The 25,278-nt window shown below is 41.0% G+C and overlaps 2 protein-coding genes and 1 long non-coding RNA gene across 11 annotated transcripts in view; 1 reads left to right on the top strand and 2 right to left on the bottom strand.

Annotated features, from left to right (window-relative positions):
* DNAJB6 (DnaJ heat shock protein family (Hsp40) member B6) overlaps positions 1 to 6,629 on the bottom strand; it is a 67,297-nt gene extending 60,668 nt beyond the window's left edge. For 3 of the 4 annotated variants that reach the window (XM_066991447.1, XM_066991446.1, XM_066991444.1), the window contains exon 1: positions 6,472 to 6,629. The gene's annotated coding sequence lies outside the window, so the exon portion shown is untranslated. Of the gene's footprint in view, positions 1 to 3,779; positions 3,921 to 6,471 lie in introns of all 4 variants that reach the window. The other variant, XM_066991445.1, reaches the window with a different exon arrangement.
* A 150-nt stretch (positions 6,630 to 6,779) lies between these two features.
* LOC106038909 (uncharacterized) lies at positions 6,780 to 24,672 on the top strand. Of its 5 annotated transcripts, none has more exons than XR_010829062.1 (5): positions 6,780 to 7,037; positions 8,788 to 8,877; positions 10,114 to 10,233; positions 23,947 to 24,188; positions 24,589 to 24,672. It is a non-coding gene; the product is annotated as an uncharacterized lncRNA (long non-coding RNA). The 5 variants fall into 5 exon arrangements; XR_007162707.2 differs by having other exon boundaries at positions 6,780 to 7,434; XR_001208890.3 differs by having other exon boundaries at positions 6,780 to 7,804.
* The window catches only part of UBE3C (ubiquitin protein ligase E3C), an 80,904-nt gene continuing 71,487 nt past the window's right edge, over positions 15,862 to 25,278 (bottom strand). For both annotated transcript variants that reach the window (XM_013185753.3, XM_048062325.2), the window contains exons 22-23: positions 24,655 to 24,785; positions 15,862 to 19,329 (exon numbers count right to left, since the gene is read on the bottom strand). In XM_013185753.3, the coding sequence (XP_013041207.2) occupies positions 19,159 to 19,329; positions 24,655 to 24,785 (302 nt within the window). In that variant the 3' untranslated portion in view covers positions 15,862 to 19,158. The remainder of the gene's footprint in view (positions 19,330 to 24,654; positions 24,786 to 25,278) is intronic.

Genomic DNA, 25,278 nt, shown 5'->3' with positions numbered 1-25,278 from the left:
TTTGTCTCCAAACACACAAGGGAGGCTCATTAACGAGGCACTCGAGCCTTTTTGCCAAGCTGTGAGGAACCCAGCCCACATCAGCAAAGCTCCTCCAACCACAGAAAATCTTCAAGGCCTCGGAAGAAAAATCAAACAAGCTCCAGATGAAAGAAACTGCTTCATGGCCTTGGTTTTTGTTTGCAAGAATCTATGGTTACTATGTTTATAGGATGCTATCAGCTATTCTCACTCCTCCTTTTGAGCCTGGACAATTCAAACAGCCAAACATTCACGTAAATTGCAAGTTTTCATATATTATAGACTTTGCAGTCCTCACAGGAGAAGTCAGCTCTGTTCTGCCTTACCAAGCAGGAGCCTTGAATGCTCATATTCTCACAGGACAACCAACAGGAGTACCTAGCAAGGCCTGAGACCTTCCACTTAGGGTAAAGTCCAAAGCTAGACCAGCTGGAAGCTACCTTGAAACACGTCTCATAGTCTATCTTTACTGTGAAGTCCTCAGATTTACAGAAGACAGCTATAAACTTTTATAAGACCACATGACAGAGAAAAGAGATAATTTATCAGATGCACAACCTCCTGGTATGGCAAAGCAGCAGCTCAAGCTAAATATGAAGAAGAGCAAGATAAATAAGTGTGAAGGTCTTAATCAGTCAGGAGTGAATTAGGACACCAAGGGGGTGTGACCCGTGCTGTCAGCCTAGTCAGAAAGGTAGCTATTTCTGGCCACAAAGCAGTGGGGCTGCAAGGAGAGGCCTGAAAGATGCCCCAACAGCTCAAGCTCAGCCACGTGGGCAGAGGGAGATCCCAATTCCATGATTCATGCAACTCACAGAAGTCAGCAACACCGCGTACACAGCCTTCCAGTCCCTGCCACTTGCCTGCTTTCTCTGAACGCAGCTGAAGGATCACGCCCCGCTGGCGCCACAGGAAGCCAGCCCTGCTCCGAATGCCAGCTCAGCCCCAGCCCGGCTCTCAACAACCCAGCAGCCACCGAGCAACTGAGAGATGCCTCTGCTGTGTTCATAGGTGAGGCACACACGTGAGGCTCTTGGAGAATTACACCCTATGATTCAAAAAATACGGTTTTTCACATTCCAGGAGTTTTTATTAGAAAGCAATAGGTCAGTCAGACCTGATGGGATTTTGTGCTCCTTCAGAGAATAAACAAGACTACTACGAGTAGTACTGATGCAGATCCAGGACCATAAAAAGAAAGGCATGCAACACGCACTCCCGAAGTTTTCTACTATTTCTTCATCTGATTTTTATGTAGCTAGGATACTTTTGCTATGCTTTTTATTACTTACAATCCAGGAAATTCAGAGACATACCTTAATATTTTCAGTCTTTAACAAACAAACCTCACATGGAATTCAGCCACTTGATTTGCTCACAAGCTACAGCTTTCAAATGGGATCCCTGAATTGTACGGACTTGCCCACTGTGACTCGCCAAGCAACCCTTCTAGAAGAAGAGTACAGAGAGGTCAACCCAAACGTCCCGTTTGCCACAGAAAACATTGCACCTCAACCCTTCATCAGAGAGCACCACACATGCAACAACCAGATAAATTTTACCCAGTCCAACTCAACAACACAGAAAGCTATACCCGTCCTAAATCCTTGGCCCAATCCCTAATAAAATCAAAAAAGATCTTGGTCGGTTCCAGCAACAATGTCTGGATGTGCCAGATGGAACTCAACTGAGACCAGGAGCAGTCCCTGGGCCCTTGTGGCACGCTGTGCTAGAGCTGTACAGGTACGAACATAAAAAAACCCTGCACCCCACCCCACAAAATCTTTGTAAAATGAGATTTACGATCACTACTGAACCACAGGTTACCTTGATTCTGATGGCTGCAGTAACGCAAAGCAAGAAGATCTGTATGAAGTCTGTGGTTAATACAACTGATCTGACAAATGTAAGCATTAACAGAGTTTTCTTCCCAGTGTGGTACAAGACTAAGATACACAAAAATCCTAAGTATTTTTAACTTCCACTTACTCGAGCACAGGAAAGTTATCAAAAAGTTTAATTTCACAGGCTCCTGAAACATGTTTCATGAAAAATGTAAATTTACAATAATTAAAGTTAACAAAATGTACTTAAATAGCAATGTTTAAACTCATTACATTAATACTACCACAGCATCCCCAAGAGATGAATCTAATAAAAAAATCAGCATTCCAGAAGGCTGAGTTTATTCATCTCATGTTTACAGCAAACATCCTGTCCTGATGTTAGAGGGCAGAGTAGATTTGAGTACAGTGAGTATTGGAGCAGAGGATGCCATTCATACAGGAGAAAAAGCAGCCAGGCCCACTGCTTTACCTTGCAGTTCAGTTTCTTAACAAAAAAAAAAAAAAGGAAAACAAAGCAGAGCCACCTGTACAGGGCTCGCTCCCTCAAGGCAAGAAGTCTGAGACAATTCTGTCTGTTCTTCCCTCCCCAAGGAGGGCAAGATGCAGCTGGCAAGAACTACAGGGCTTTTGCGTTCACGTTACTGGCAGGTACACGGAAAGCCTGCAGAGGGCAACAAGTAAGAAACCGTGAAAAAACACTGACCTACCAAAAATGGAAACGGAAGAAATCAAAAGTGTTCATCTGTGAAAGAAACGTAAGCTAGCTAACCAAAACTGGGAAGGGAAGGAGATGGATGAAGGCTGCCCTCACGCTCCTGGCCAATACATGCTGCTTCTCCGCCTGATCTGCCATCACACCTCCTGCCACCGTCACCGGGGGAATTACTCAGGAGCACTCCTTAAAGCAAAAGGGCATTGTTCCAGAGCACAACTCAGGCGTCCAAATCAGGAATCGTGTAGTATAAATATTAGAACTCTGGCTCCTTCCTAAAACTAACCCTAAAAAGCTATTTTATATGAAACAAAAATACTCCCAATTCATTTTTTAAAGTGTCTGAGCAGCGTTTGATGAAGCTTTTAAAAACACTGAAAGCCTGATCTGGCAAAGATCGGGTCCAGAAAGTTTCAGCCAAAGAATCACATGCAACCAGATGATCCTTCAGGGAAAAGAAAATAGCTGAAAGTTTCTACACGCATCCCTAAAGTAGTTCTTTGAGTCATGGTAAATTCTACTTAAGTCAACCAGAGAAACAATTTTAAGTTAAAGTAAACACCGATTTCTTTTTCAGAACGACAAAGACAGACTTTCATAAATTCAGATTTTAAAACAGAAAACAATTTCAAAATCAAAAGAACTTTTTTACATGCAAGATTTAATAAAGGCTGTTCTGCGACATGTCTACGAATGGCTTCAGCCTTATTATTTGAACTGCAAAAGCCTTTAGTTTAAGGCTATCTACAGCTGAAAAGGCAAAGAAGAGTAGGCCTATAGGTTGGTACAAAGCTAAACAAAATATTAAAATTAAACTGATACGCAGAAAAAGATTTTCTATCAAAATCAAGTCTAATTTCTTGGTAAGATTAGCCTGAATTTAAAATTTCACAGTAACAGGAGTTCCATGTAATTAATATATCCAATTTAAAATATTAACAATTCAAAAATTAAAACTAAAAATATTAAACAAAGTTTGACATACAGGAAAATATTTTCTACTAAAAACAAGCCTTTTCTTTTTTAAAAGACTAGTCAAAATTGCAAAATTCATAGTAAATACAGACTTCCATATGATTAATAAGCCTAATTTAAATTAAAAAAAAATCTACGGTGCAGAAAAACTGTAGGAACAATTTGAATTCGTAAGTGTTAAGTTTGTAAGAGTTCAAAACCGAGAGACCAAAAAAAGAACTGACCTATTTAAAACCGAGTCTGTCAATGAAGAAATAGCCTGGAAAGCCACCAAAAAGAGCCTTTGTTTTGGATATTCCTATGTCCAACCTGAAGACTGGGTCTTCCCCACTATCAGCGGGATTTCAGTACTTGTTCAGAAGACACTGAAAACAAAAATGAAAACTACGACTAACTTCAGGAATGAAATTCATACATGTGACTTCTCCCCTCCCCAGTGAAACAGAAGCAGAACACTGCTTTCCTTAAGTCTAAACTTCAGAGAAATCTGACCTCCGTTCAAATGCAGTGTTTCTTTCAAACGGCAGCAGAACTTGAGCCTCCCAATATCATCAACTACAGTGGTTTCAACATAAACCTACGTTAAAATAAACAATCATATGTAAGATCCAAGAATTTTTGACAAAGGTAAGTAACTTCTCCCTAATCCTTCCACTCCATGAGGAGATCAAGTAACATTGTAGTTACAGGTAGAACTGGTGACAATGTTTTCAGGACACAGCTGACCAGGCTCTCCATAAATGCTATCAGAGAAACGGAGCAATTCCTATATGAAGAGCAACTATAAGAATATTAAACCCAACTCAGCCACTGCCGAAAATTAAGGGAAGCCGTTCAATTCAGAACATCGCCACTTCTAAGGTGAGGAGCAGAGCACTGACGTGATCGAGCCGCAGCAGCCACCTCCTCCAGCAGCAGCACAACGCACAGGCAGCTGCACCCAACACGGTGTGACATTTCGGTCGATGCCAGGCTCCAACTTCAGTGCCCCTGGACCCGCAGGCGGACACAGACACAGTCACCCTCCCCCAGCACAACCCCACCTCCAGCGCGTCAAACACAGACAGAGCAGTCCCAAAAGTTTTACAGGGAACAAAACCCAACGCTATTTCTTTCCTCAGTACAGCCCAAACACTATTAGGAACTTCCTTCATATTGAAATGAGGATTTAAGTTATTTCCTAATTCCCTGCCAACTAAAAGTTGTGTGCTTCACAGAAGTGGAGCCTTACAAGCTTTCTCACAAAGTGCAGCCAAGTTTTATTAGCAAACCACGTAAATCTAGGAAAGACAGAAGAAAACAGCAGATAAAGAGCTGTTTTGGTAAGAATGTGGTATAGCTGGAAAGGACGAGGGAAGACAACCAATCTGACAGAGAACAAGGAGAACTGCACACTTTCCTAATACAGAAGGTATTATTAGCTTTGCAGTTTAAATAGTATTACCAGTAGAAGCAGCAATTTAAATTTCTACTCCAACATCTAATAATAAAATTTAGTCCTAAATTCACTCGCATTTCAAATAGTCTCTTATTGTCCACTGAAAACAAGCATGAGAGCCGAGAGTGGGAAACCAAGCCGGACCAGCACCAGGCACTAGGTAGCAGCTGGGTTGTTTAAAAAAAAAAAACATGCTAAGAAGTACTGAGAGACAAGATTTGTAAATACATTTCCTCACTCATTCAAACAAATCTCCTTTGACAGCATAATCCAGCACGCTAAATGGTAACCACCAGGCTCTTGATCGTCAGCTGAACATAAAACCCTTCCTAACTAGAGCACAAGGCTCTCCAAAGGGTAAATGAAAATTAAGGCCAGCCAGCAGCTGTAACTGCAACTTCAGAGGGCCACGGAGACTTCGCCTGGTGTGAACAGCTGGACTGAAACCACGTCAACACCTTGTTCCCAGCACTTTTTGACTCCTGACATCAGAAAAATCCTCAGGGCCTGACCACCGATACAACATCGTCAACTTTACCATTTACACATTATTATAAATTTAATTTTAGTGATGTTATCTCGCTCATGTTGAAACCAAACAAGTCCAATGTATTCTCAACGAAATTCAAAAGAAAATTGCACAATATTTTGGAGAATCTTTTCTAATGTCTTCTACCGACCCAAGTACGCAGCATGGGTTTTCAGCAGCCCCTAAGAGCTCTGATAAACTGTAACAACAGATCAAATCTTGCTGCAAACAGAAATAGTTACTGGCCATCAGTAACTTCACACCTCGCTGCCCTACCAGAAGACCAGCAAACGCTGACACAAACTGCTTTAACTTTCAAGGAGTTTTCGGCTCACTTTAGAACTTAGCAACACCCAGCTCCAAAATACTGCTGCCCTCACCCACAACAAAATTTAGCCACGACTCTACTCTGAGTTACTAAAACCAAAATGGAACTCAACTTCTACTGAAAAAAAAAATAGAAAAAAGGGCAAATTTAACATAGACAAATATAAATATGCCAAAAACCGCTCCGTGAGGGGCTTTAAGCGACAGGACTGCTCAGCGCGCCCAAGCCACGTGCGAACAGCGGCTCCCCTCACCTTTCTGTACCCGACACCACCACCGGCACCAACACAACGGCGGATTTCTTCCCCCGCCGCCGCCGAGGAGGTAAAGCCGAGCCAGGATCGCGCCGCCCGGCGACCTCAACCCGTGCCGAGCTCCGGGACGAGCCCGGGGCAGCCCCTGCTGCCGGGGAACGGCCGCGGAGCTACCCCCGGCGCTCAGTGACCTCCCGGGAGCCGCTCCAGAGGAAGCGCCGAGACCGGCGACCCCGCGGCTCGGCCCCCGCTAGCGCCGCGCTGCTGCTAAGAGCCGCGGGCGGGCCCAGGCAGCGGCTCCCGGTGCCGTTCAGCTCCCCGGCTCCCCAGGCAGGCCGCCCCGCCGCGGCCCGGCCCCCGCGACTCACCGGGCCCGAGGCCTCCTCGCAGCGCGGCCGCAACCTCCCCCGCCGGCAGCCCGCGACGGCGGCTGCTCGCCTCAGCCGCAAACACAGGAAGTGGCGTCACGCCGCGCCGTCACTTCCGCCCCCGGGCCCGTTTCCGGAAGTTTCTCGAACGGCGCCGCCAGCTCTCGCGGGACGGCCCGCTGGGGGGGAGCGCGCGCGCGCTCAGCGCGGGCTCAGCCCGCCCCCTGCCGGCCGGCGGCGGGGAGGGGGCGTGGCCTCGGCCTGGGGGCGTGGCCCTCTGCGGGGGCGTGGCCTCTGAGGGGCGGGGGCTCTGGGGGGGTGCGGGAGGGGGCGCGGGCGGCTTCCAACGGTCGTAACGGTCGCGCCCCTCCGCCCCCTCCCGTCACGGCAGGCGGGCGGGGTCCCTGCGTTCGTCTGAGGAGAAAAAACAAATAAATAAGTAAATAAATAAACAAAATGAATCAATAAATCAATAAACAGTTTTCCAGGTGTGCTTCTGGGACAAAACGAGGTGAAATCCTGTCGTTTTACCAACACTCTTTGGAAGAACAAACTCAGACGTTGAGGTGCTGAATTAAAGCCTTCTTTCCCCTCACACACCTTCTTATAAACTCAGAAATCATTGCCCTCACGCCATCAGTTTTTTTAGGGCCGGTTTTGTCATTTTGTGCCTGGTCACGTTCCTTTGCGGGCCGTGTGGATCATCCTTCAGCGGGTGGTTTGCTGGTGTCACGGCTGAGAGCAAGGCAGCCAGATTATTCTCCTCTTTTTTTAAAAAATAGACTTTATCTGTGCTTTAAATTGCTGTAATTTTCTTGGCCCTTACGTAAAAAGCAGGAGGAGGCATTGATTTAGGGATCACCAAGGAGAAATTAAGGAGTTTCCAAACCAAAAACGTGTGCTCCCAAATGAAAGTCGATCGGAAGGCTGCTCGTGAATTTGGGGTGTCTGTGTGGGAGCGGGGTGAGTTCAAAAAGAAAAAAGCAAAGTTTGAAGTAAGACAGAGGAAAGCTACATCAATTGAGCAAGGCTCAGGACAGCCCTGAGCAAATTACAGGCTTGGTGCTCTGGGGTAAATGCTGCCTTCGAAAGAAATTCCGTTCTGTGAGATTTGGTGCTAAATTGTGGTCATGGAAACAAGCCTCTAAAATTAGATCAGAGAGACAGCTAGCATCTTTATTAGTTTCTCATCAGCAATTAGCTGTGAAGTACGAGAAGTTTTTTGTCCGCTTAAAAAATAGAAAGAATAGTAGGTTAGACCAGATCTTTCTGAAGGTCCTGTTGCAAACCTCCGAAGATTCACATTCCAGCAAAGTGCAAAAGCAAGCAGCAGGTCAGCACTGTGTAGTTCGGGAGAAAATGATATAATATTTTGATCTAGGCTTTCAAATATTACACGATGTGGAAAAAAAGTGTTTTTCCCTCAACCTTTCATGACCAATGACAGGTGAGAAAAAAGTTCGAATTTTGTTCAGCCTTTTAAAAATCCGTCCTGTGGTAATGGCTCTAGAGGTAGCACACAAAGCGCTACCTTTAACTCTTTACAGAGTCATTTTTATATGAAAGTTATGTCACGATGGATCCAGACTGTGAAAACCTTCTGTTTATCAGGTTGAACAACAATGGCAAGGAAGCACACTTCTGGATGGAACCACCGGGTTGAGATCACGACACTACATCAATCCGATTGGGACCATTGCTGCTTTACTACATTTGTCATAAGCACGATAGAATTAAATGTGTTTGTCCGTAGGTTTTTGGAACACTGTTGTCCTAACTCTAGACTGCATAGGCCTCCAGTAACACTGTTCAGATATAGAAATAACGTTTGGGAAGGCTTAGAGACCAACTTTGCTTCTGAAGAAAGTAAGGTATGAGAAGGTACAATGCCTTGTTCACAGCTGAGGGCAGGGCTAGCTGTATGACATCCAGTTTGGCATTTTATGCAGCAAAACACAGAAAACGCAAATATATTTGCAAACAAGGATGAAGAAACAAAAGATTAAGTAATTAGAAAAAATACATTTTAGTTGGTTAACAAAATATATTTTAGTTGGTTAACAGTTGTCTTTGTCTCAGAAGTAGGATGTGAATATGTTTCCTGAGACTTTGCAGCAGGGGTAATTTATACAGCCACCAATTAAAAATATAATTTATTGGGGCAACTTTTTAGCTCATTATCATTATCTGTGATAGCTCGGATTGTCTAATACTAGAAGTATTGCACTTCTTCTAACACAAGAAGTAATTGTGTGTGTGTATATATATTTAGTTTGTTTATATTGTGTGTCTGACATTTAATTTTCCATTCTCTAGGTTACCGGGAAATGCAGGGGCTTGCCATAAATACAGAGCATGACAAAGCCAGCTGGAAGGGGTACTGCGGGGCATACTGCAGAGGTCTGGGTGAGTGTGCAGAGTCAGTGTCCTCAGCTGAACTATTCTAAATTCTAAAACTGCAGTCATAAAACAAAGTGACCCCACCCAGCCTGTCCCCACCAGACCTGAGCCCCTTGTGTGACTGTCCCCAGCTGATGGATCTCTGCCTTGTTCCTTGTAAGCACCAGGTGTGGTCAGCTCTGGCACTGCACCCAGACTGGAACCCAGAGCGGGAACATCTAAACAGTTCTGCAGGACGCAGCTCAAAGTCTGGGGGGCTGGCACCGAGTGCTACTGAACCTCGATGGACTTGGGAAAATTTGGAATCGTGACAGAGGCACCAGTTAACAGATTTCTATTTGTAACCCAGGGGCCTATGAGCACAAAGAAATAACACCAGTGGCTCCAGGCTGATGTTGCCTCTAATGCAGCATCTATCAGCCTGCTCAGCCTCTGCCGAGGTGTCAAGCTCCCCCTGTTGGTAAATAACCAATCATTCCATCTGAAGCCATCTTTACAAGGCGTACAGAGACATTCTTTTGTAAACAGAAGTGGGTTACACGTTAACAGTAACTTTGTACACACAAGACTAACAGGACAAAATGATAAAAAATGAAATGACAGCTCTCTCCCATTTGACCAGCTTCCTGTAGAGGTTAACAGAGAAATATACATTCAAGAGTGGTCTCAAAAACATACACATTCATGGGCTCATTTTCCTAGCTCCTGTTTGTTGTCTGGTCAGAACAACATTGTTCATTGGTAAGCAGTGATGGAAATTCTGTTTTCATACCACCCCACCCAGTGCCCTGGTTGCCTTAGCCTGGTGTGGCAGTGTCCACCTGTTGGGTCTTCAGCTGGGCAGCTCAGCCTCCACGACTTTCCAGGCTAACGGGATCTGCCATCTATCATAATCTACCCATTATGTGTCCAGGCAAAGTCTGCTTCTCCCAGATCACCCAAAGTTCAAAAGAGATATCGTGGCTATGATTACTTTGCTTTGAAGAGTAGCACTCTGATAAAACAATGCCCTATGATACGATTCCATGAGTCTTAACTGGAGTCAGCTAGTGCTGAACCACCTTTTAACCCCAAGCTGCATAGTTCAGGTACCGCAGGGCAGGGCCGACTAGTTCTCGAAGAATTCATTAAAATTCTTCTGCCCCACGGTTTGATTTAATATTCAGTCACACTCGTTTCAGTTAAGGTTTCTCAGAAGTATGTTTAAGCTTTAAGATTAATCATATTTGTGTCTTACAATAGGATGAAAGTGCTCAAAAGAGAACTGGCCACGTCAGTGCTTTCCACACAATAGAAGGGCCCGTTGCAATCTCTGCATAACAAGTTAACGTGCATGAAGAAAAGAAGGAGGAACTACATCAGGTAAAGAGCCAAAAGCACCTTCCCTCTCATTTGAGGTAACAGTAGATTTTAGAGGCAGGACTTGTAGGTAGAGGAAACGTTTAATTAGATCTACAGATAGGCATAATAAAACAGAAAAGCTTTTTGATTCAGAAAACCATCTGCAACTTTACAGGTTTATTTGCAAAAGTTTAAAGCAAAAGTCTTCGGTGTTCCTATGGCTTGCTGCTTGCAGCAAAAGCCTTGAATATTGTGCTGAAGAGCAATAAATCTGATGTTCCTGACAGAGGGGAGCGCTGGGATCAACATCCCAATAGCAAAATCAGACGAAGCGTGGTGGGTCTGTAGAAGGTGGTAGCAAACACTCAGGCAGATCTGGGCTGGCATCCAAGTGCTGAGCCGTAAGTCAGAATAAACTGTTACCAACGGATCGTTGCTCAAGGATTTTCCTCTCTCACCTGGGAACAAGAGGCAAAGATCAGGTTTCACTTTCATGTAACTTGAGCTGCCAGAAGTTAAGCATCCACTTTAAGCCCTCTGACCACAAGAAAAAGAGAAGGAGGGGGCACCTCCAGGGCATGATTTATTCTACTCACTTTGGAGACGTATATATTAGTAAAGAAAGAACCACCCTGTAGAGCTCTGGGTTGCCTCTCTCCTTGGAAGTGCCCAGACAGCCACCTTACAGATGGCTGAAGGTAAGTGAGATGAATTCAGGCCTAGCTGGTAGCTATAACCTAATGATGGAAATCATGTGGCCTCGTTCCAGGAGGTATTAGCAATTCACAGAGTTCCCAGATTCTTTTTTTTAATCATTTTTTATGACTTATGGAGGTCAATTATGAAAAGCCCATCAGAACACAAGAAATGCTTGAAAATGCTGCATTAGAGAGAGATTAATATTAGTTTCTTTCATGTGGTAATGGCCGTAGTCTTCCTGGCCTGCTGCTCTTGTCTGCTGCTTAATGCATCCAGTTTTTCTATTTACAGATTTACAGAATCTATTTTTGGTATTAGCAAAGAATATGAGCATATTTATCAAGGACTGTTCTCACATCATTTAATTATAGTAGTACTGGCAAAGTAATTCTGGAAAGTGCCACTTAATTAAATATAAGCATTAACTTTTTGCTGATAGCTTATCAGAAACAATTAGACTTGAAATATGGGCAATACACCTAATGTTTAAAACTTTAAGTAGGAGCATTAAAAGCACAAAATAACCAATTTTCATTAGAATTCTCCAGAGTTTTTCTGCTGAGCACAACCTCTGTTTTCATTGGCATGGAGCTAGGTAATCAAGAGGTTACAAGTTTATCTGGACTCCTCTTTGTAACCAAAAGCTTGAGCTGAGTGGATGCTTTTGATAAGAGCTTGAAACACTTCAGGATAGCTGAAGTTTTTCCTGATTCCTCATAAAGTATCAGATGCATTCTAGTGATTATTTGGGATGCACAGACAACACTCTAAGAACAGCTGTGGGCAGCCAGAGGATCTCACAGCTTATGGCAAATGTTTATTCCTCACAAGGAGAGCTTGATCAGCATTTCTGTTCAGTAATTTGATCAGGGATATGCTTTCTTATCCATATAACAAAGACAAATATTAGTTAACTCCATGTCATTTTTCATTAATAGCTGGATAGTTCTAATAGATAAGGAGGTCTCAAACATCCGTACAGAACTTTGAGCTCTGCTGCTGTTTGTCTGAAAGCACAGAGGAGAAAAAGAAAAACATTACAGCAGTAATGAAAAAAAATTTATTCTTAATTAAAGATATGAAGGCTAGACAGAATTCATTTCTTCAGAAGGTGTGTTTGACAACATAGAGCAAAACTACATAGCAGCTGATGAGAGATGTTTTTCCTAGATGTAACATTTGGGTAGGCAGAAGTAGCAAGATGATCTGCAATAACACCATCTGGCGAACGCCTGTTTCCTTCTTCAGCAGCCGAGAGCTATGTGTAACTATAAACACAGAATAAGACAGAAATAATGCAAAACCTCTTTCCAGTCAAATGTTACACAGAACAAACTAACAGTTGCTCAGGGAATGCAGAAAAGAATAATCTTGAAAATAGTAGGATATTTGAGCAAACTGTTTCTATGAACACATGAACAAATCCTGCAAACAGAATGCAGAGCAGGTAAGCTTAGTCCCAGACTGGAGAGCAACAATTCTGGCAATGCTGAGCGGCAATGATTTAACCATTACACAAGAAAAGATCATCCCTTGGCAGCATGAAGTCGAGCCAGCAGGACATCTCTACATGTTATGTTTAAGCAATCTCACTGGTGCCAGTGAGAACTCGCACATTTCTGCACTGACTGCCTGACGCGCTTTGCGGGGTTGCACCTAGAACTGCGCTACTCAGCTTTTGTTGAGGTCAGCAAAATTACAGAAGTCCGTCCAAGAAAGTGCAGCTTCAAACTAGATGCTTGATAGTGTTCGTGGAGGAAGAAATGAGTAAGCATTCAGGTGATTTAACATTAGTCCTACAGTTTGATGTTTAGCATCATAATAAAACTGAAAATAACAGACCTCCATTTGTTACTGAATCTTTCTGTTACTTTGAAGTTAATAAAAGATTTCCAAAATGCTTGAAAAGACAAAGCAGCACTGGCAATGAAAAAGCAAAGCCACAAAAATCTTAAATCCAGCCTTTGCGGGATAAGTGTAATCTTTTAACAACTACAGACATCTACAGGCAAGGAAGAGAAGTAGCGTTTGCCTAGTCTCCAGTCACATAGATCTGGAAGAGTCCACGAAAAGTATTTTGAAGATGCTACTCTGTTCACTGAACAAGTCAGAGAGAAATGAATTTTGCATGAGTTTACATCCAATAGGAGCCAAAGGTAAACTAACACTACAAGTCAGTATCCAAGAGGAAAAAAAAAAAAAAGAAAAAAAACCATCATTTTGAGTCTGCAGATACTTAAGTCAAATTACTTTATTTTCAGAACATCTTCAAAATGTACTTTTACCAAATTAAAATTAGATGCCTTCCTAAGAGCTAGGTGTTTTTGTGCTGTCTAGAAACACACCTGCACATTTTTCTCTGCATACCTGTACGTATTTTATTTCCAGTATTTTCCCTACTCATGCTATAATAGTCATCATCCTCCTGTATTATAGAACATGCTTACAAGGCACATCAAACTTCACTGTAGGCAGCAAATTCTAGCTATGATCTGTACAGGAAAAAAGATCGCACTTGATAACTGAAAGAAATACAGGAAAAAAACATGTAGAAACTATTTTAGGTTCTGTGAATTCTTTAGTTGGGTCTTACCAAGCTTCCTATTGTGAGGTAGCAAAGCTTCGTCCACACAGAGTTGAATGTTTTCTATTTTTTTCTTAGGGAAACTCACTACTTTTATTCTTTATTCCAAAGACGTGACAGAAGTGCCTGTATTTCAAAATCCACACCTCTTGCAAGACGCAAAGCTCTTTTGAGTGAATCACTGGCCCTGATTGTGACACAGAGCAGGGCTGAGCTGAGAGCTTTGTTTGCAAAAAAATCCTGACTCAACATGGCAAAAATGGAAGGTCAAATGTCATTAACAGCCTAGTAAAGAAGAGAGCCTTGAAACTAAGAAATACCTTGGGACTTCGGTACTCACTCAATTCTGTCCGAAGTCCTGTGCCGGCCGAGGAGTAAACCCATGCACCGTTACAGCCTGGGGGCCAACTGACTGAAAGCAGCAGCAGAAAGAAAATGACCTGGGATTCCTGGTAGGCAAGTTGAACACGAGCCAGCAACATGCCTGTACAGCAAAGAACACCAACAGCATCCTGGGCTGCACGAAGTGGAGTATTGCCAGCAGGTCAAGGGACATGCTGCTCCCTTTTTGCTCAGCACTGCCAAGGTGTGTTGGAGTGCTGGGGTTCAGTTCTGGGCTCTCCGGTAGAGGAGAGAAACGGACCTGCTGGAGTGAGTCCAGTGCAGGGTCACAATGACTAAGGTTTTGGGGCGTCCATAGTGTGAGGAGAGGCTGAGAGAGCTGGGGTTGTTCAGCCTGGAGAGGGTTTAGACTCTTTGTAGTGCACAGTGACAGAAGGGAACGCTTAAAAGAGGTGCCCTGGGCATGGTCCTGGGCAACCTGCTCTGGGTGGCCCAGCTTGAGCAGGGGGGTTGGAGCAGATGACCTCCAGAGATCCCCTTTCAACCTCAATCACCCTACAGTTCTGTAACTACAGGCAATGGGCACACACTGAAATACAGGAAACCACGTTTAAACCTAACTGAAAACATTTCATTGTCAAGGTGACTGACCACTGGAGCAGGTTGCCCAGAGTCGTGGAGACTCCACCCACAGAGATACTCAAAACCCGACAAGGCGAGGTCCTGAGCAGCCCGCTCCAGGTGACCCTGCTCTGAGCAGGGGGCGGGGAGAGCCGATTCCCAGACGCTCCTGCCAACCTCAACCATTCTGCATTCTCCGAAATGCGTTCAACTGGTGGAATTTCACAACCACTCTTTGCCTTGTGCTGTTTCTCCACATACATCAGAAGCTGTATAGAGTAACAGACACAGAAAAACAGGCAAGGTATCTGGGCAGTTGTTTTATTCGTGCTTTTACCTAAATGATGAAGTAGCCTACAGGGTCATTTTTTAAATCATTTTCTGTTGATCAAACTTTCAGTACCAGGTAAGCTGAAGAATATGTGATGCTGTTTGAAAGTATTCCAAGATAAACATGCACAACATTAACTTCGTAAGCATCATTATGGAACTAGAGGTGTATTTAGCAATGAGAAAACTAGAAAAGCAAAGGGAAATAATCCTAATTATCAAAGAAAAAAGAAATTAACATCTTCAGGGGGTCCCATGTATGTGCTGAAAAAGAAATTGCAGAGGATTCTACAAGAGATGTTTTCATGCACACTTGTTGACAGAGGAGAATTCATCACTGTGAATCATAGCTTCTCTTATTTCCAACCACGGAGCAAGTTTTGTTCTTCCCAAAGGTTCTGAAGAAGGATTTCAGAGCGTGTAAGTGTTCTTCAGTACCTTGTTTGAAAGACGCACTGAACCAGAGCTAAACCTCGTAGCTGCAGCTGGGCTGACGGGGAACTTCAGAGCTCAAAAACCAAAGCTACAAATTGTCACATAGCAGTAGTAGCTTCAAGACCACTGAAGAGTTTACATTAGCTTCCCTTTTAAAACCAGTTCAATACTATCAAAACTTTAGCCAGAGAGTGCCAAATTTACTGCAAAATGAAAGAAAAGAGCATTTCTGCAAAGTTTCAAGAAAACTCAAATTATTTTATTCACAAAAGCATAAGTCAATAAAAATATAGATATCCTGATCAGTTTTACAGACCATGTTCATTTCTTCTCTCCTTTACTGACAGGCAAAGCAACGTGGAAAAAAAATAGTAACAAGCATTTACATCACAAACCATTATTAACACAGATTCATGTATATGAGCAAATGTTTTAAATTTTTGCATATAATTATAAATACATAAAAAAATTTACAGATCCAACAAAACAATCCAAGAAAAACAGCTCTCTTTCTTTCCTTTGTTTCTGTGCTGTACTGTTTTCAGTGGCAGAAAGAGTATGTGCTGTCTCATTAGCATTTAACAAATAGCTTTTGGTTTTAACTCTAATTTAGCATGAGGTCGTTGCACTGCTTAAAGTTGTTTTTTTTTTTTTTTTGAATTCCAAACCCCTTTGTAGATCAAAGTAGGATGTTTCTGCTAGATTACTCAAGTGATACCAAACACTACTACCAATAGCATCAGGAAGCTCATTTTCTTTTAATTACGGAGCACCCCACATAAAAACGAACTGAAGATAATTCTTGTTCAAATCAACCTTTACCCAGCTCAGTGTTCACTCGGGAAGCTGGAGCCAAATCTCTCCTCTTTTGTTGATGTAAGTTCTCCCTAGAAATAAAAAGCAAGCTTTGTGAAATGTATACAGGCATGGCTTCTAGGGCCACAATGGAAAATGGGATTGACTAACAAGGGAAACTATTTCTGTGGGGGATATTTTTGTTTTTTAATATCCAGCTAGCAGGACTAAATACGCATCCAGAAAAATTCTTGATGAGATGAACAAAGCAAATGCTAAACTTATTCTTTTATTCCTTCTATGCCTTTTAACTGTGGAGAGACGAAGAACGTGTACTCTTCCATTATAAAGATAAACCTTGACAACAAAAAGTTTTTAGAAGTTTGAAAATTTCCTTTTCTTTGAAAAAACAAACAAAAAATGCTGTCTTTTTTCAAAAAGCGAGTAGTGATCTAGGAGGAAAAGCAGTGACGCATAGAAATTGCCCATAAGGAAGGGTTGTCTTGCACAGAAAATAACTCCAAGACCATATTGAGTACTGCCATAATTCTGATGATCAAAATCAACAGTAATGTTTCAGGTTAGTTGCAAGCAAAGTGCTTCCTGTCTCTGCCCACCTAAACTCTGTGAGCATCACAACCGGGAAGGAGTTTGCTCATTTTTAAAAAACAGAAAAATCAGTTTCCATATATAAACAATTCCTGCTATGTGAGAGCTATGTGAGAGATCGTTTAGACCACTTAGCTCCTCAGGACACAACTATCTACACCTGTATTATTTCTCATACTTCAATCTCTTGCCCCTTCAAATATCCAGCAATAAATCATTGGAAAGCAGGGACCCACGCTTCATCCTGACAATGCAAAAACAGCTGACAGGCAGAACTGAAAACACTTGTTTTTTGCCAAAGGGAAGTCCTACCCTCTTCTCCTTGCAATCTGAATACTGAAAGTGATATACATTGTCGCAGCACAGATTTTCAACTGACTAAATGCAGAACGAAATCTACAGGCTACATGACCTGTGTCAGAATTTCGTACTTAATGTACAGAATATACAAAACAAGATCAATGAGTAGTAGTTACTGAAGAAATAAAGAGTATTTTCAGTGAACTCAAATTCTCTAATGAAGTTTTCTACCACTGTGTGCGCGATTCTTGCAATTACATGACTACTCCTACCTGCAAACCATTCTTCCTCCAGCCTACCCTCTCTCTGGAGCTTGTATTCACAGTAACAGACAGGAATAGCGTGCACTGTCTCCTTTTACAAAAGCAGAAAGCATACTTTACCAGTCATGTTTATGTGGCATGACCCCAGCACAATTTCTGAATATGAGTATTTAATAAATTTTAATTTAATTATACAAAATACAAATACAACACTTCCAATATAGCAAAGAATGAAATTGAAAAATAATTTCAAAATATTTAAGCCATTAGGTTATAAAATAAATAATGCTTTCTAAGAGAAGTGTTCAGGTTTTCTAATTAAGAGGAGGCAGTTCCACTATTACTGGTCTCATTTTCAACTTCAAGTTCCATAATTTATGTAGAAAAATATACAAGAAAAGAATTCTGGGATAAAGAATAGGTTGGGTATGTAATACTTAACATAAATAAAAAGCCTAAAGCAAAACCCAAAAGAAAACCAATTATTTTATTTCTGTACATCAAGACTACAAATAGCATTTTAACACTTCATTTATTACCCAAATTAAGAAATTATACATTTATATGGTTACTAGTAAACATCTGAAAATCACTCCGTTTCCCCACATTTAAAGGATATTGCTGGTTACTGCTTCTTAAATATGAAATCCAACAGTTTTCAGTAACAGCATTTTTTTTTTTTGCATAAGTGATGAATACAAATCTGATTGTAAATGTTGATGATTTAAAATATAAAACTAAAGTTCAGAGGGATGCAGTTATGAACCTCATAGTTTGAACTACAATTCAGTTTTTGAATTGACTGCAGTTTGCGCATGAATACCCAGCAATGTGCCTACTACTAGAGGATCATTTCCTTCCATATGAAACCACTTTTTTCCCCAGATATCCGATCGTCCAATTACATTAAGCAGCATATTCCCACCTACCTGTCTTAGCAGAAATTCTGCAGGCAGGTGGATATAAAGGCTGTTTAATCGCAAAAAATAATGAATTCGACTAGTGTCTACAACACAGGTATGGTATTTAGGATGGAAAGAAATGATAGGGAAAAGGAATGTGAATACCACAGGCTTCAAATATAAAAGATAAAGCCTGATAACTTTGGTTCAAATAATTTTAATCGTTGTTACATGTTCCAAAAGTGATGACTTTTGCATGTGCTATCTATGCAACAGGAGTCCAATACATTAAAAAAACTCTGTACAGGCACAAAAGACAAAAATGGAGCAGACAAAACATGGATGGTCATATCCATTTACGACAGTGTTCAAGTGATAATGACACAGCCAAAGGTTGAACTTAAAATAAGCGTGTGCATCTGATTTCTCCAGAAAGCACAAAAAATATCCTAAGAGTTTATCTCAGTGCCTACCATCTTGAGGGAGGGTAGTATAGAACAAAATCAGTCATATCTTAATTGCAACAACTATGGTTTGTAAACAATTCTATAACGTAAGTAAAGATGTTAGGTTACCAGTAATGAGCATTTTTATCCTCTCAGTTGTGGGATATCTGCAAACATCTGCTTTGCTTTCATCTAAAAGATTAATTACAGGATGTCAGCCCTGTCTCATCCCAATGTGCTGCACGGTACACAACTTTATTGCCAGTTTGGGAAATTATTTATACTTGAACAGCACAAAGCCAAAGCTTCATCTTTGGTTAATTTCACTGAGATGTCACTGTTTTTTCAACGTGCTCCTTCCTTGCATAAACACAGAAAACAACCACACTGCAAACAGCATTCAGTATTTTGAATCATAAAGCAGTGTCAATGTAATATTAATGAAACCTAACTAACAAATTGTGTTTAAAAATGAAACCTATTTGAGGGCATTTGATAAGACATAAGAGCTGCAGAAATTCGGACAGAATTCCCTTAAAACTGCGTGGGTATGGGTGCTGCTTATCGAGTAGGCACTGGTTCGTTCCTCTGCAGACCATCCAAGTAAGCATCAGTTTGACTCAGCTTAGTTCAAATCCAGCAGCACATTCAATGGCATAGAGGAGCTTGCTTCGCATAAGATTTTCATCGTAAAACTCAGGAAGTTTCAGCAAGTTCATGCAGGTACTGGCAGTCGGTAGCCTGTCTAGATCAGATCCTCCATTGTGAATGCAAAACGCAGGATATAACTCCTGAAAAATGCAAGAGGAAAAAACACGTCAAAAAAAGAAATACAGGCCCAAATCTAACCCCTAACAGCTGACCGTTTTTTTTTTTCCCCCTTTTCATTTCATTCCTGGTAATTTGTTATTGTTTGTGCACTCTCTCCTGCAAATATACGATGCTACAAAAAAGTGAAATATTAAATGCAAAGAGTAGAACTGCAACACACAGAAAATCCTAGTTGTATGTGGGAGAAAGAAACAAAGGATTCCCAACTGTAGGCTGTTCTTCCAAAGCCTCCCAAATGCACATGGATCCCGTTTCTTCTGTAGGAACAGGGAAACAATGAGTTCCTGTTACACTGAAGTTTCCTAACAGTGAAGTAGATGCTGAACACAGGGAACTAAGACCACTAGCAGTAACAGAAGAGGATGTTCTGTCCCGTTTGAATAACATATAACGTTTGTTATTGTGGAACGACATAGTTTCTTCTGAGAATTATACCTCCCCCCCAGCAGGGAAGACACTATTTCCGTACACGCAAAAATCCCAACAAACCAATTTTTGCTCTAGCTAATGAAGTGACGTGATATGCCAATTACAACATTCTTCTCGTGAAGTTTAAAAGTATTCCAATTTTATGAACAAATACTACGTGAGCATTTACTTGTCCTGTTAGAGGGGAGATTCTGAGGAGAAAGAGGATGAATGACTGACCAGACTGTAAGCAGAAATTTGATGCAGTTACATATTACCATGTAAGTTCCTTTCTCTGACATCCAAAAAAAAAAAAAATCCAAAACAAACCATTATCAAACACACCCTTTCAGTGTTATCCTTCTAGAGCTTTAGTTTGTTGGCATTCCCCAGATGTATAAATTCTTCATGCAGGTAAGTATCAGGCCTTCACTTTACTTCACACCTCACTACACACCACAATATATAATCATTTTCTTTGTTAAATTCAATTGCCTGATACTATCCATGACTCCAGTTAAAAGCTCTTCTTGCCCTAAAGAGATTTCTGTCTAAACTAATCTTTCAAGAAGCCTAAAATTTATAAATTTTAAGGCAAGCAGTACTAATGATGTCAATAGATTTGTTCATGTGTAGGATTATTCAAGTATTTACACTAGGGTGGTCTAGAACTCTCAATAAAGTGGTACTTTATGCTCTCCAAATAAAGAGCCACCTTTATTTAAAGCAATTCTATTGTTTCTTCATAATTGTAAAACCATCCAGCTGTCACTGGGGTGATTCAGATGTGCACGACTCTAATAACAGAAACTTGTCAAACCCTGATTATTCTTATGACGCGATAACCACGGATCTGAGGAACAGGTTTTTGTCTGTTGTATGTAATTTCGTATGTAACATTTTGTTTCAATACATGTGATTTTTTTTCTGGAAAAGTCCATAGCAAAAAAAAAAATACTTGTCACTTCTAAGCACCGTTTCTGCTGGCAACGAAGTATTCGTTTTATCAAAGGCTTGCCTGAGGTAAAGCAGTTCTGATTTCAGAAACTGGAAAAAAAAATCCCAGCTCCAAAGGCAGAAGGTCAATGAGATTCTAAGCTAAATTATTGTTCAAATGGAGGCTTTAAAAAGTATTTCATGGCTAAAATGCTGCATTTTTAGTATACCTTTCAAAATGATAATTGAATTCCTCTACTTTAGCTTTAAAAATGGAAAAATTAAGTTCTGAATTGAAATGTCATGCCAAGGGCACCAGTTGTTGCATAATTAAACACCATACAGCGGGAAACTGCGGGAAACTGCAATAGTTTGGAAGTGGAAAGTATCATCCATTTATTATGTGACCTGATTGGAGCTTAACAATTTTCAACCGTGCTTTAATGATTTTTTTTTCTGTAACAATCACATTCATGAAACTTATTAAACTTTAATTAGCTTTAGCAAATGTTATTTTGAGTCTGAATCTGGCAGCGAGAGTTCCAAATTTTTAAAGGATGTAAAGCTAGACTGTGCTGCCTGTAAGGTAGGAATGTCAAGACATTCCCTCCTCTGGGTTGTCCAGTCTGGAGAAAAGGAGTCCCAGAGTCCTCCAGGCTTCCTAGAGAGGTGGTTGGTGCCCCAAGCCAGTCAGTATTCAAGAGACACCTGGATAACAGCCTTAGTAAATCTTCGTTAAGCTTTACCTTTTGCTTAGCCCTGGAGAGGCCAGGCAGTTGGACGTGAAGATCTCTGAAGGTCCCTTCCAACTGAGCCATTCTATTCTGTCTTAAATTCACACACACTAACTTTAAGAAAAGGTGAAGGTTCTACAATATATAGCACGCAAAGCTCTCAACATCACATTGTCATAGGCTACCGAAAGATTATTCCTCATGACAATACCAATTACCCATTTCCTTTTCTGGCAAATATTGGCCAGCATTTCCCGGCAACCCCCTGGTTTGTTGGTAAACCCATTTTAACAAAACACTTCGATATTTCATGTTCACAAATTACAAGACAACCTGCATGGCAAATTGTGGAAGTAACTGACCTAACTCCTGCTCAGAGCTGCCCAGCAAAGCAGCAGTAATGCCTCTTCACTCTGTTTTCTGTTGCCAAGACTGCAGCATGTGGCTAAGCTTGCAAGCCTCTTCTACAGATTTTTTTTTGTTTCGTTTTTAAACTTACCAGTTTTTCAGCATTATAGCAGTAACTATTTCACTTCCATTTTTTCCTAGCCAAGTATGTTGAAGCCAGTTTGTCGCCTCTCTCCCAAGTACACAAACTTACAACTTTCCACACTTGGTTTTGTTCCATCCTGTTTTCAATGTGTCACTGTCAGTCTTAATATTTTTCTTTCCTACATCTCTTCAAATGTCACATTCACCACCTCAGAGCTGGGTAGCTACATCTGCATCTCCTGCTCTTCCCTTCCAAGTAGGGTGACAACATTTGTAGACTTGTCTTTACTTTGTTCCCACACAACTGTTTCCCAGTTCTCCCTTCATTACATGACTGATGTGCTCTATCTATCCTGGTCCCACCCTACAGTTTTCTAATTGTCCTTCCCACTGCCCTCTAGAATCCTGTCCGTTGCTAGAGTAAGGAGACCATGCAGTGATAAACTCTCCAGGCCCACGTGAGGAAGAGAAATACTCGTAGGATTTTAAATAACCAGTCACACAAATCAACCAACGAATAACCTAGATCCACTGCTTCTGACAGATCACCATCTGAAAGCACTCGCTCCTCTCCTAGGTGCCTGTGAAAGGAGCTGGAGAGCACAGACGCTGAAGCTGCGGGGTACGCTGCCTATCCACGTGCTGACAGCCCCGCGCAGAACTCACTGCAGCAGCCAAAGGGATTAGGCAGAGGGTGAGACTGCACCGAGGGTTACAGAAGGACTGTACCCAAACAAGGCTGAAATGACCACACGACGGTGCCGCACACCTGTACCAGCTCGTAAAGACACAGCAAAACAAATGAAAGGCCTGAAGAAGGAGGAGAATGTCAAGTGCAATGCACAAGGGGACAAAGGGAAGCCAAGGGCAAAGGGCCCTGCCTCCTTGCAGAATGTGGCACTGAAAACAACGCCTCCTCTTTGAAATCACCCTGCAGCTTAAAAAACGCTGTTTAAGGCACCGGGAATACTCTTTGGTCACCCCTAGCAACCGCTCCACATGCTCCTGTACGATAACACACCTATGTTTTTATCTATTTCAAATCATTCAAGCGGCAGAGGTCTGCGATGGAGACCACTGACCTTCAATATTGGAACGTCTTCTTGTCTGCTTTCCAGAGGAAAACTTGATGATTTATCTTTTTTCATCAGTACAGAGTTTAAAAACTCTAGAATGAATTTTGTTGAATTCAGTAAGAGAAAAATAGTGGTAAGTACTACAAACATGGCAGATACATGTGTGTTTTGTTTTTCACACCTGACATCTTTTATCACATCACCTCCAGCATAGGAAAGGGCCTGATTCATAGATATGAAAAGAACTCTTCTAGCAGTTGCCTTTCAAGTATTTTTAAAATGCTAATTTTAAGAGAAAAAAATCACAATGAACTTTCAGAGCATGATTCAACAAATGGTGCGAAATTCCAAATATATTGTTTCCACCTCTAAACTATCATGCACACCTGAAACCCTTGGTCCTATATAAAATGTTAGTATCTGTCTTCCCGAGAAAATGTTCATCCACACCATTAGATAATAAAATAAGTGTAGTATTATTTTACAGAACAGCTAATGAACCTTTAACACCTATACAAAACTTCCATTGGTTTCTTATGGGTTCATCTACTTATTTCACCTAATAAATGTAAACAAGTAGCCACTACCCACTGCTAATTAAATATCACATCACGGTACCTTATCACGTGAGAAATTACTAAGTACATGTACTCCAACTTTGTTTAGCAACTGTAAGATAGGAGCAAAACAGAACGGCTCTGTTCTTACCTTGAAACAACCGTGTAAAGCAGTATCTGTATTTATGTTCTGGATAAACCCAGCTTTATATTCTATTTATTAAATAGTACAACAGTAAATATGCTGTTGACCACTGCACCAAAGGTGGTGGTGTTGTTACTAAGCAATTTATCCTTTCATTTTTACACTTATTTTCTTTTACCTGTTTTCTTTACTTATTTATTTTCTTATCCTTTTATCTTTCTATTTACAGAAAAGCACTAAATATTCCCATATTTTAGAGGAAATGAATTCCGTGGTCATATCTTAGAACATAATTTTGCAGCGCATCTGAAACTCATGGACAGAGTATCTCTAAAATTTAATTTCAAAATGTCTTCAACGTGCCTCGCCCTCTCTTCAGTTTCATCAACAATGTACAGAAGTTTTCTTCACACTTAAGCTTCACTGTAAATAAAAATCTAAGGATAGCAGCAAAATATTGAAATACAAAAGGTAATGAGCCACGATCTTATAAGCAGGTAAATGGAACTTAAAAGGATGCAAAATATATCTCCAGCTTCAAATGCTTAGTTTCAGTGGTTTGAATTTAGTATCTGTTTTAAGCCAAATAGTCTTTTTCTTGATTTTGAAGACAATATTCTTAACTCAACTTGTTCCTTGAAACCGGTGGCAATACTGCTTCTGTACAGTAACATGAAATGACAGAGAGGACCTTCCACAAAAAAAAAAAAACAAAAAAGAAAAGAAAAGGAGCTTAAACCATTGCTTTTCTAGGCCCACCAAATTTTGCAGCTAGAACATCATTTACTCATTATATCCAAGTGCAAGCATTTAAACTGTATCTGTCTGTAGTCACAGAGGGACATTATTCTCAATTTTTCAATTCCCACAGAAAAAAGGGCTTGTATCATAAGCTGTAACATAGACAGAAATTTGCCAAGAAGTCAGGAAGACATACCTTAAACCCCAGCAGAGGTGGCCGAGAGCAGCTTGTCACGAACTTGAGAAGTTTGCGTTTCTCTTCGTCAGTGAAGCTTTCTACAACTCTCCAAAATATTTTAATTACAGGATGGTCTGCTGTGTAGCCACCTGTAAGATTTGAATGATTTATAGACAGAACAGTTTTATGCAAGAAATAAACTCTTCAGAAAACCTAGCATACAATCTTGAAAAGCTTGGGGAAAATATTAAAGCCAACTGGTTTACACTGCTAACCTCTCTCATTTATAGATCTCTTTGATCACTGCACTTTGAGTTTCTCATTTGTTGTTTACCCATGGCTATTACATCTCTCAGCTTCTTAACTGCAGCTTTTTTTACTGAATCCTACTTATTTTTAATTAATTTTATTTAGTTAACATTTAACTAGTAAGTTTGGATTGCTGTCTTTTACTTCAAGAATGTGCAAAATTTGCAAGATTCAGGATATTATTTAATGCATCAACTTACGCATCTTACCTTGAAGTAAGCTAGGATGTGAACTTAGGGTAATAGTAGTTACTTATTAGTATTTTTTAAATTTAGCATTTTATGATAAATGCAAAGAAAAATGAAGATACATCACATTTCTCACAAGGAGAAA

Source organism: Anser cygnoides, chromosome 2 (assembly GCF_040182565.1).
Source record: "Anser cygnoides isolate HZ-2024a breed goose chromosome 2, Taihu_goose_T2T_genome, whole genome shotgun sequence".
NCBI classification, from domain to species: Eukaryota; Metazoa; Chordata; class Aves; order Anseriformes; family Anatidae; genus Anser; species Anser cygnoides.
Note: the sequence above shows the minus strand (reverse complement) of the source record. Positions and strands in the feature narration are given on the sequence as shown.